General features: G+C 50.0%; 1 protein-coding gene across 1 annotated transcript in view; it reads left to right on the top strand.

Moving 5' to 3' along the window:
• Positions 1–1,398: 1,398 nt before the first annotated feature.
• Positions 1,399–12,320, top strand: part of LIN28A (lin-28 homolog A (C. elegans)) — a 76,871-nt gene continuing 65,949 nt past the window's right edge. Inside the window, exons 1-2 of the mRNA XM_015411206.1 lie at positions 1,399–1,429; positions 2,172–2,362. Of these exons, the coding sequence (XP_015266692.1) occupies positions 1,399–1,429; positions 2,172–2,362 (222 nt within the window). The remainder of the gene's footprint in view (positions 1,430–2,171; positions 2,363–12,320) is intronic.

Here is a 12,320-nt window from a genome sequence, read left to right as displayed (position 1 = left end):
GAAAAGTTTTTGTTTTTTTAAAAGATTTAAACCAGGAAGAAAAAGTCCACCGTTCCAGCTGTTTCTCCACCCCCATTTTTATCCCTCAAAAATGTCAATGCTCACAAAATCGCACATTTAAAAACCAACCAATGAAACCACCCCGTCGAATGCTGGGCTTCAATTCATGGCTCAAAACATTTCGAGCGACTTTAAAAGGGGGGGGGGGTGTTGAAAAACGGTTTGTATCCAAAGCACCCCCTCCCTCCGGCAGAGTTTTCCATAAAGAGTTCAGCTGGGACTCACGGATGAGAGGAAGGAATGAAACTTTCAGATTTTCTTTCTTTTTAAAGTGCAGTTATTATAGGCTAGAAAAGGTAAGGAACCAATCCACACATACACACACCCCGCGCACTCAACGCCGGCCACTGGAGCTCCTTCCCTCATCCCAATGGGGGGGGGGGATAGTGTAGGAAAGAGGCTTAGCATGCCAAAATGGCATGAGTGGGGAAAGGAGGGGGGAGCTCCCTCTCCAAACAGGTCACTTAGAGTCAAGCTGGTGTGTCCTAAGCAAATTCTTTTCAGGGGGCTGGTGGAAGCTAAGAGTGCCCGGGGAGGGGTGGGAGAGATCTTTTTTTTCCTTGACAGGTAATCCCCTCTTCCCTCCATGACTGCAATGGCGTAGTCGTATAAACCGGCTCTTCTCCCCCCTCCCCCAGATGAACTGGAATCCATCGTCCTGAGCAACTCCCCCCAAATAACTTGGAATCACTGGCGAAAGGGGTGTGTGGATGCGCGAGCGGCCCACTTGAAACGGAATATGGGCCAGCGACAGCTATTCCGAACTAGAAAAGCTTCCCCAGGAATCTATGTCGTTCCTCTGGAAGGTGACACCGGACTCCCCTTCTGTTCTGTAGCTAAGGCGGCTGCTGCCCCTCTGGGATTCAGAGGAAATCCCTCCAGCGCACCAACACACGAACTTCACCTACTACAAGAGGGAAAGTTGGACTGGGGGGGGGGTGCGTGTATGTGTGAACTGACACTAGCCAGGATCTGATACCCGTTGCTCCCAGGCATGGCAGAAGGTTGCATTTTTTTGTCTCCTGGGAGGGAGGAGAAGGAGGCGGGAGAGAAGGCCAGCAAAGGGGGAGAGGAGGGCCATTGTCTCTTAGAAATTTGGGAAGGTTTGGAAAGACTGGGGCCCTCCCACTGCTATTGTTGAAGTGAAGATGTAGCCAGCCTTTCTCTCCCTCTCTCTCTCGCGTCTTCCCTCCTCGTTTTGAACCTTCCTCCTCCAGCCCTCCCTCCCTTTCCCCTCCCCTCTTTTTTGGGGGGCCGAGAGCTGCGGAGACACCCTCTTCCAAAGCTGGCAGGCAGGCAGAGAGGAAGGCAGGCCGCCGTTTCCACCAGAGGTGCAGGATGGGGTCGGTTTCCAACCAGCAGTTTGAAGGTTAAGTGTTTTTTTTCTTCTTCCCCTTCGCCAATAATTCTTTCTGAATCCCAGTTTCGTTCTGTGCCTTTTCTTCTGCCTCCGCCGCCCCCCTCCCAGTTTCTTTCTTGAAAATGAGCCGCACGCCGTGTGAAATGTTGGGTTTTAGTACATTTTAAGTTGTTTTTTTAAGGGAAATTTTGGCTCGTTAAAAATGTCCCTTTGGGGAGAGAGACGAGAGCTCTCCTTCCTCCATTCAAGGACACATTAAAAAAAAAAAATTAGGGAGAACGCTCCTTTAGAGGGAAAGCGGGATATAGTAAGCTGCGGCACTTTCTTGGTCCAACATGTGCTTGAGCTGGGGTGGGGGAGGGCATTGGGGAAAGTTTTGGGGAGATTGAAAAAAAAACTTTCAAACTGCACGGATGCTTCCAAAGGGCCTCGACAGCAAACGGCGTCTCTTTTTACAATGTGTTTCCTTGAAACATCTCCTTTGGAGGGGCCAATAAATCGACTCCCCACTCCCAGAAAAGTCTTCATATGCGTTTTGGAGGGGCTTAGCGGCTCTTCCTCTTTCTCCCCCCACCCCCACCCCGTCGGACTTCCTACCGGTGGGGAAGGCCGGGCTGACACTTGGGAGACCCGCTTTCCGCGCTGGGTGGGAGGCGGCATGCCGCCCGGGGCGGGGGGGACGGGGGAGGACTCCGCCGGGGCGCCCGGATCCGGCGCGGGGGGCTGATGCGCGGCGCGTGTGTCTTCGCAGGGGGCTGCGCCCACGGGAGCGAGGAAGAGCCGACGGGCGACTCGCCCCGGCCGGAGGAGGGCGGCCAGCCGCTGCTGCACGGCGCCGGGATCTGCAAGTGGTTCAACGTGCGCATGGGCTTCGGCTTCCTCTCCATGACCAGCAAGGAAGGCGTCGCGCTCGACTCCCCCGTGGACGTCTTCGTGCACCAGGTAAGAGGGCGGCGATGCGGGGCCTGCGCGCCAAGGTGGCCGAGGGCGGCCCGGGCCTCGTGGGCTGGCTGAGCCGGCCTCGACGCCCACCCACCGCCCCGCAGGCCCCTCCGCTGCCCCGGACCCCGGCTGCTCGCGCCTCTTCGCCTCTCCCTGCCGGGCCTGCGGGGAAGTGGCCTCGCCGGGATGCCCAGCCCCCCCTCCCCCTTCTCAGCCGCCCTCTGCGGAGTTTGTCTTCTTTTCTTTCCTATAATCCCAATCAATAACCGCGCGGCCCTTCGGCTGCATTACTTTGTCTAAACCCGGCGAGTTAGAGGACGGGAGTCACTCTGCCAAGGATCGCATGGTACAGTGAAGCCAGCTGTTCATGCGGGCCTGGCCTGGCATCGGTCTCTTGAAGAGCAGGGCTCCGGAGACTTACAGGGTGTTTGGGGGTAGAAGCGACCCAGTGGCTTTCCTGCCCTCTCCCAAATGGAAAGAAAGCCCCCTCTTTTCTGTCACTCTCCAGGATTATGAGGTTGGGGTAGGAGGATGGTGTTAACTTGGGTGGCATCCAATTTGAATGATTGCCTTCAGAACCTCTAGACCTCTGCTTCCTACTCTTTGACTGGAAAGTGCAAAAGGGTGGCAGTCTGAAATGGTACCTTTCCTAAGAACAGAATGCAAAGGATATCTCTAAGTCTAGTGTCTTCAGTGGGATGATACTGATTCAAGAACACTTCACTGAACGGCCTTGTGAGGGCAGTTTTATTTTAGGGGACCAGGCCACCAAGGGTGGGATATGAAGTGTCCCTTTTTGTCCCTGATGCTCTATTGCTCCTCCCTGTGCATTGGCCAGCAGGCTCAGGACACTCCTACAGAGGCCTTGGTGCCAGTTTATCAAAGTACAGTGTTTGGAAATTATTGTGCTACAAAAGCAGACCTTTTTAAAAAAAGGTTTTGTTTTGATTTGGTAGTGCCATGTTTTGCTAAGGGTGAGATGGTGGTTTCTATTTCGGGTACAGAAATAGTAGGGAATAAGCTTTGGCAATGATTTACAGCTGTAATGTAGTTTCACTCAGCAGTTTAAACAACTGGCTGACTGGGGCCCCAGTCACACGAGCGGGAAAATCCACAGTGGAAGGGAGGCATTTTAGCCCCATCAACAAGATGCACGGTAATGGGATCATACAGTTCCCCGAGGTGCTGCGCATACGGCGATCACATGGCGATGTTGAAGCGCATCAAAGGCCACAAATGCCAGGAAGAACCGGCATGGTGCAATCAGACGTGCTACGGGATGCATGCGCGTGCCGGATGCGCTGGATTAACTCCGCTTCTGCAATCCCACGCTCACCTGCAACCTCCGTTTTCTTGTTGCTACTACCATTTTGCTGGTACTTTTTAAATCCACTTCTTCGGGCCAATGGTATGGGTTGGTGAGGGGTGCGCTACGCTTCCCAGATGTTGCCATATAATTGCACCCGTTTGATGCGTTCTCAACCCGTCTGTTTTGCGGGGCAAATCCTCCCATGTGACCGGGGTCTGGGTTTACAAACGTAGTGGAAAATGTGATTGGTTGGCTGTAGGTTTGGGGCTGACAAAAGAAAATCACTCATCTGTATGCTGTCTAACCTCTGGAATTCACTACCACAAGATGTGAGCTATGGGCAGAAATGCAAAGGATATGATCTGTCAGGACTGCTAAATGGAACACATCTATGTTCAGAGGTAGTGAACCACTAAACACCCGTTCCTGAAGACAAAAAAAGAGGGGAAAGCGAATGCCTTGAGTTTTGAGCTTCCAGATGAGGTTATTCTTTTTGGAATGCTAGTCAGATGGCCTGATCCTGCAGGATGGCTTTTGTGATTGTCCACTTCCCAGTTTTATAGGCAAGAATATAGAACCTCATATGATTGGCATGCTTCATGACCTCTCTTGAATCAACTATATTGAGAAAGTATAGGGTAGCAAGACTTTGGGTGCCAGAGAGTATTCAGAAACTTATGTGTAGTTTGTTGTGGGCCATTATGGGAGTGGTCACACACACTAAACAATCCACTTACAGTGCACTTTCCAACTGGATTTTACGGTGTGAACTGGCAAAATCCAGTTGGAAAGTGCATTGAAAGTGGATTATTTAGTGTGTGTGACCACAGCCTGTGTCTTAACAAAAGTCATTAAATCGGGGTTTCCTGTTGTTGGGAAATTTTGTGTTGGGGCCTTGGGGGAAATTTGTTTGCACCGATACAAGTTTTTGGGAAAATATGGTCATGGAGGAAATTGCTGTGATCTGAATATCTATCTTTGCCTTCTTTTCCCTCCCCCACTTTGTACCATTGCTGTTGAGGTGTGAGCCTGACTTTTTTGAAGAATAAATTCATAATTCAAACACCAAGGAACACACAAACACTCACATGCTTGAGTTTTCAGCAGAAGGCTGCATACTAAGTAATCTTGCTCCTGAGTAATTTTGAGTAATCTTATTGAAATGAGTAACTCCTGCTGCTGTGTAAACCTGCTTGAGGACAGGAAGTCTTAACTTTAGCAGCTTTACCAATATTTGAGAGGAGGCACCAGACTCATTTTTTCAGGGGAGGAGAGTAATTCTATCCCCCTCCTAAAGATGTTAAGATATAAAGAGCTGATACATGGTTCTTGATTGGTAATGTGAGCTGAATACTGCTTGCTTGACTACTGTGGACAAATCTGGTTTATGAGTGCTTTAATTTTGTTTTTTAGGTGGACTTGTGCAAATCTGGGTATATTATTCCCTGGTAGGACAAAAGAACCTGATTTCTTTTAATGTTGTAAATTTTAAATTGTGATACATTGTAATGTGTTGATTTAAACGTAAGGAACCAGATTGTGTAAAGTTGATTTGTGCCAAATAGCTCCTGAAAGAGTCTAAAATGGACTTGTTGTATTAACTGTTTTAGTGGCCTTACTCTTGTGTAAAGCGCAGAGCTTGATTTGTTGCAGAGGAGTAGCCATGTCTGAAGAGAAGTCTTGTGGCATCTTAAAGGCACCGTTTTTTGTTCTAGGAGAAGCTTTCATGGACCAGAGCTGTTTGATGAGGTGAACTTTATTCCATAAAACCCCCTGTTGGAATAAACCTGTCTTAGCTTTAAAGGTGCCACAGTATTCCTGTTTGTTTCAGCATTACATATGGAAACATAAAGAAAGAGGAGATCCTTTTTGCACCAACTGGACCCTATTTCCCCAAGGGTTTTGTTTCCCTTCCCAACAGGTAGACGGTAATTCTAAAACAATGAATGGATATGACACCTGATTTTGACATTTTTCTCATGCCACCCCCATCCCCAGAGCATGGCTTCTCCAGGTTGGGGCTTGGATACATTAATGGAAAAGCCTAGCGGGAATTAGCTGGGAATGCTGATTTCCATGGTTAATTCTGGAAAGGATGCAAATTGTGGCATAAGGCAATTGCTTGAATGACCCTCTCTGCCATACTCTTATGTGACTGAACTTTGGGGTAGCTCCAGTTTCTGCAAGGAGGGACTACATCTTGAGTGCCGAGGTCTCTCCTCAAGGAAGTTTTTGGATTTTGCGTCCACTGTGCTTGGATACTTTGGTGGAATTGGATGTGACGCCCCCACTCCGCAATGGAGACCATGGGCATAGGCGGGACCCCTCCATTCTCCCCAGCATTTATTGCCCCCAGACAGTCTAGTTTTCTGATTGCCAGCCACTAATAGCCCTGCACAAAAATAATTAGCCTGGGTGTTTCTAGCCATTATCATGCCCTACTGCATCTCCAGCCGTTTCAGGGAAAAACACAAACAGGTGGGTAGATGCTTTTTAACTCAGTGCAGTATCTTTGTGACTGCACACTTGAGTGCCCCAAGTATGTTCACACATTTCAAAGTAGCATAAAGGAGTGTGAGAACCTTGGGGTGCATTCTTGAGTTCATGGAGATTCTTTTAGGCCTGGTTGGTTTGGATTGGATCCGGACTAAATTGTCCACTAATGGAAGGCACTTCCACCAGCAGAACAGAACTTTCCTGCCTTCCTCTGAGGTCCACTGAGGTCCCGGAAATGGTGTTCCTGTGGGGCAGGGGATCCTCAAGAATGTCATGAGGGACAAATCAGGGTTTGCAGCTGGAAGGTGGACCTGGCAGAAATTACTCCTCCTGGATCCAAACCTGTGTACTGTACAATGTGAGGGCAGAATCCTGAGGGGGTGAAATGGACTGTACAACTTCAAACTGCAGGCAGAAGACGGTTGTGTTTTTAAATTTTTTTTAGCTGCGGTGGCTCAAGTGGTTAAGACGCTGAACTGCAGGCTGTGGAAGGTCGGTAGTTCAGCAGTTCGAGACCCGGGTGCCGCATGACAGAGTGAGCTCCCGTCTCTAGTTCCAGCTCCTGCCAACCTAGCAGTTTGAAAACAAGAAATTACAAGTAGATAAATAGGTACTACTTCGGTGGGAAGGTAACAGTGTTCCATGCACCTTGGTGTTTAGTCATGCTGGCCACATGACCACGGAAACGTCTTCGGACAGCGCTGGCTCTTCGGCTTTGAAACGGAGATGAGCACCGCATCCCTAGAGTCGGATTCGACTGGCTTTCGAGCAAGGGAGCCTTTACCTTTTACCTTGGTAACACAAAGTTCCTACAACTATCACAGATATTAGTTTCTTTCCTTTTAGCTTGTGGAGTGTCTCTCTTTTTGTGTGGAAAGGATTCTGAAGTGGTAACCACACTGCCCACCCCCCAAGCTGGAAGTGATGCAGTCCCCTTCCATGCACCAAGTTGATCTTTATACTGCTTGTTGGGATCTGGTGAAGTCATGTTGCTCATCGATGAGTCCATGTGCTCCAGGGTTTCTTAGAAAGAAAATGCAGCATGTCTGTTCCTTCTGTGTTCTTATAGCAAGGGCAATTGTTGGATTTCTTGCTTAATACTCAGACTGTGCCTTCCATAAGGGACCTTCCTTAAGTGGCATTCATTTCCTCCTTACCATTCTTGACAAACCAAGGCCCCGGTCACATGGGAGGCTTTGGGCCGGAAGAGGGACGGATCGGGGGCACAGCAAACGGGCGCGAGCACACCGCAACGTCTGGGAATCGGCGTGTACCTGTCCCCGATCCGTCCCTTCTGGCCTAAAACCCGCTGCAAAAAACCCCCGAGTAAAAGGTAGCACCAACCTGGAACGGCGCAGCAAGTGCGGCCGTGAGATCGCCTGTGCGCCCGTCTGCAGGAGCAATCGAGGCCCCCGGCCGAACTGCACACGCGCACACATGCGCACTTCGGCTGCCTCGCTCTCCCTGCAGTGGCTTCCCCCCGGCATCTGATCGTGCCAGGGAGCAACTGCGCGGCGGCTCAGGGGATCTATCTGATCCCGCCGTCGCGTGTCTCTTTTGGTGCACTTCGGCTGTTCTCTCCTCCCCCCCCCCGTGGCAGGAGCCAATCAAGGCAATTTGTCCTTTGGAGTAAAGATCTGATGCAATTGCCCTACCATGTGTTATCAACCTCCATAGCTGCCCCTTGTGAAATGGTGGGCTGTGTGCTATACAGTGTCTTAGCATTCATTCACTCTAGAATTGAAATGCAACCACTCCATGCAACTCTAGCAACTCCTATTTACAACATTTCCAGGAGGCATCCCTCAAAGGAAAAGTTAAGGACAAAGCACCAGCAGTTTACCGGGGTAAGTACATTGGTATGGGGTGGAAAGTGCCGTCAAGTCACAGCCCACTAATGGCAACCCCATGGGGTTTTCAAAGCAAGAGACAAACAGAGGTGGTTTGTGTCCGGTAAAATCAAAAAGGTGCCCAGGCTCTGCGTAGCAGTTCTTGACTTGTTTGGTGGTCTCTCATTCAAATGTTATCCAGTGCCCTGCTTAGCTTCAAGTCTAAAGAGTAAGGCAGAGATTTTCAAAACTGTATTTTGGGAAATCCTGGGTTTCAGTGGAAACCAGTCAGGGTTTCTGTGGGAGAAGATCAGTAACTGTGAAGTTTCCCTGAAAGACAGCTTGTCCACCTCTACCTACTGTTATACCATCTGAATGCAAAATGCAGCAGAGTGGTGGTTGTGACCGAGGGAGTATTCTTGGTTTATGTGGGGCAGCAGGAAGGAAGTGGAAATTGTTCTCCGAATGCGTGTTAAAAAACCCCAAAACCTCAAGTAGGAGACAGTTAACCCCATTTTATTTATAACTGAGGGCCACCTTGGCTTGGTTATTAATTGCAGATTTCTCAAGACCCTACTTTCTCAGTCCAGTTCAGTACATCAGAATTAAAGCTGCTAGATCATTCTAGTTGTTTTCTCCATTTTAGTTCCATCCTCATGAGTGGGTTCTGTGGCCCCGGTCACACTGGGGGAAATAGGTGCGGCCAAAGTGTGGTTTTTTTGAGCTGCACCAAAAGAGATGCGCGGTGGTGGGATCAGACAGATCCCCCCCAGCCTCCACGCAGGTCCTCCCCAGCATGATCAGATGCTGGGAGGAAGCCATGGACCGGAGAGTGAGGCAAGCCCGCTGTGCATGCATGTGCATGCGCAGTTCGGCAGGACCTTGCATGCTGCGGGAGAGACGGGCGCGCCGGAGATCAGACGCCCATGTCTGCAGCAGATTTTCTGGTAGGTAGTAGTGTTTTCTAGGGGTTTTTTTTGATATGCAGTTTTGCCCGGAAGGGACGGATCAGTGACGGGTGAGCGCCGCTTCCCAGATGTTGCGGTGTGATCGCGCCCACTTGATGCGTCCCCGATCCGTCCCTCTCGCGTCACAAGTCCTCCCTTGTGAACGGGGCCTGTGAAGCTTTACATTCACTCTATTGGATGAAATCTCTGGCTGTTGTTTAAGCCCACTTTGTAAAACTTTAGTTTCCCCCAGTGAATACAAGCCTTGGACCCTCACTCAGTCCAAATGTCCCAAAAAGATTGGCAATCCCTGATGTATATGTGATTATCTAAGCATTCAGATATTTGTCATCAAATGCTGAGTCACTTAAATGCAGGGTTGGCAGTCTAGTCAAAGCAGCCCAATATTGTCAGTTGGTCACCTGTTCTTGGACTGTGGTCAAGCATTCCAGGAGCTGACTGTGCCGCTCTGTAGGTGGCTGTGTACCTTTTTGATTTTACTGTATTGTCCTTTGTAGGAGAGGCCAGGAAGGAGAGCTTGCTTGTCCTTCCCAACCTTGCAGTGTTTGGGAGCTCACCTTTGCAACATAACCACTGTTGTTGTTCTGGCAACCAGCAACTGCAGCAGGATTGCCAGCAGGAGTGCAAGGAGGCCTCGGTGGCCTAGGACCGCCCGAGAGTCCGTCTTTCTTGTTGCAGAAACTCCCTCTGTGTTACTGCAGTATTTCTGTTTCAGTTTCTTTCTTTTGGAAAAATGTTGTCACTGTAGGTTAATCCTGGCGCTCAATAATGAAAGCCAAAGAGAAGAACTGATGGATGAATGACTCATGTTTTACAGAGATGCTGTCTAGCTTTGTTCAGCATTGTGATAATTCACTGTAAATGCTTACAAAAATTAATCTCTTTGTGTAAAAGCTAATTGGCTTTTGTACTGAGTGTACGTATCGTGACTAAAGTATTTTGGTGTGTGTCTCTAACTAGAGTTAATGGGTTGTATCCAGACTAAATTTTCCATTATCAAAATGGACATTTCCTGCCTCCCGCTGTGGCCCCCTGATCTTCATGAAATGCTGTTCCTGGGGGACACGGGGAGTAAGCTGAGTTAGTGTGAGCTGGCTCACAGTTTTTTAACCTCTGGCTCACACAGTTTTGTCTCAGCTCAGGAAGGAGGGCTCCAGAGCAAACAAATGTATGCAGTAGCCAAACTGCTTGCTCACAATTTTAATGGCTGTAGCTCACAAAGTAGAATTTTTGCTCCCAGGATTCCACAGCTTAGAGGGAGCATTGACAGGGGGGGACCCCAAGGAGCAACGTGAGAAGTGCCTTGAAGCAGCAAGGGCCCCTTTTGAACAGATCTAACTCCATGTTTGAAAAATACTTGACTTATTAGAAACAATTTGCCATTTGCAAGTGTTGGCAGTCATCGTGCTTTGGATGTTCAGACAATGCAATCCACTTTCTCTAGCCATCCATGCTGGAGGTTCATTTTAAGGATAAGGAAGTTCATTTTAAGTTGTCACGAGGTACTTTGCTGTCTGCTGGAAAACCATGGAAAAGAGGAGTGTTGTGTCATTTGGCCACATGTAGGTTCATTTACAAGACCAGAATGAGAATTGCTCAGAAAATCAGTTGTTGAGTTGGTTAAGTCTGATAAAATGTTACTTTATAATGCTTCAGTGCCAAGACAGGAGGGAAGAAAGGCCTGAGCAGAAGAGTGCAATGGCTGGTGTGAGATGTGATTCGCCAGATGTGCAAGGGTAGGTTGAGGACTGGTGTCTGTGGCTTGCCTGAAGAAAAGGCATCCGGAACAAAGCGTAAGTTGCTGGTAGCCATCCTGGACATCAAATCTAGGAGTGCAGATTCCCCAGGTTCCCATCTGGTTTTTGCACTGATTGTGTCTGAATGTTCGGCTTGAACCCTACACCTGTGATAGGCCTTGTCAGCTAGTGTGGCATAGTGGTTAGAATCAATGTTCCCTCTAAGCTGTGGAGTTTTGTGAGCAAAAATTCTACTTTGTGAGCTGCTGGCATTAAAGTTGTGAGCAAACGATTTGGCTACTACATAAATTAGTTTGCTCTGGAGCTGTTCTTCCTGAGCTAAGACAAAAATGTGTGAGCCGGAGGCTAAAAAACCGTGAGCTCGTTCCCACTAACTCAGCTTAGAGGGAACACTGGTTAGAATACTGAACTAGCATGTAGGAGATCCAGGTTCAATTCCCCACTTTGCCATGAAACTTTTTGGGTTTGCCTTGGGCCAGTCACTCACTCTCCTGCCTCACAGGGTGGTTGTTGATGGTGATCAAATGGAAGAGCAGAGAGCAATGTTGTAAGCTGCTTTGGGTCCCCATTGAGGAAAACACTGAGGTAAAAATTATCTAAATAAACAAACTGGAGTGGTGGTGGTGGTGGTGGGAGCAGGATCATGCCTGCTAGTTCTCCTTCAGTGGGGGGAAGTCATCCAGGAACTGGTTAGGTCACGCCTCTGCTCGCTCGATAGGCTATGCAAATTTCTTTTGTTGCGTGGCTCCTATTGGAGTGGCCTAGGCTGACCTCTCCAGTTTCTGCATAGCCCTGCGCTCGGTAGGACTTCTGGAGCTCCTGCTCCAAGCCAGAGGAATAAAAGAAAATTTTATTTAAAAAGAAAAAACCTCAACAGACAGCAGAAGACCTTCCCTTCCCTCCCTGCAGGCCCCAAAACGACAAGGGGTTACTGCCGAGGATCCAGGATGGGAAGAAAACGAAGAACGGCCCCCTCTACCTTCCGAGGCACCGGAAGGAGGATAAGAGGCCGCGACGGAGGCCCCTGTGGAGCAGCAGCACAGCACTCCCGAGGTACCGGGAGTCAGGCTGCAGGACAGGCAGCGGCTGGAGGAAGCGCCGCTGCAACAGTCAGAGGACGGCAGCTCCACCAAAGCGGGGCCGGCTGAACGCAAGAGCCAGTCGGCCCCTGCACAACCCCCCCCCCGCACGTGTTCCAAGATGGCGGCGCCCAAACAAAGAGCGGCGGCGGGACCCAGCGGTCGAAGCCTGCGGGCTCCTGCTCCCGGCCGCGCGCCAAGAAGACAGCACTCTTGGCGGTTGCCAGCAGCGAAGAGTGAAACGGCGCGGGAGAGCACAGGGCCAGCGAGCCCAGCTGGTGGGCTCATTCCGACGGGGGGGCTGACAGAGGAGGCTTCCGAGGGAGGCACGCTGGGACTGCACCAGTCTCTGCCCAGCGGCCTGGGACCGGCACCAGCCTATATCTTTATCCTGGGACTTGGCCACAGGAAAGCGTCGTGCATAGGCCGATGCAGTTGCTCCAGTCCCATCCCTTTCCACCCGCTCTGCCACCGGGTCCCCAGCCAGCGCGGGGCATAGGCAATGCGGGAACGGGTGGCT

The sequence above is a fragment of the Gekko japonicus genome, unplaced genomic scaffold, assembly GCF_001447785.1.
Source record: "Gekko japonicus isolate JY-2015 unplaced genomic scaffold, Gekko_japonicus_V1.1 scaffold1145, whole genome shotgun sequence".
Classification (NCBI taxonomy): Eukaryota; Metazoa; Chordata; class Lepidosauria; order Squamata; family Gekkonidae; genus Gekko; species Gekko japonicus.
The sequence above is the reverse complement of the archived record's forward strand: the minus strand, read 5'-3'. Positions and strand labels throughout refer to the sequence as shown.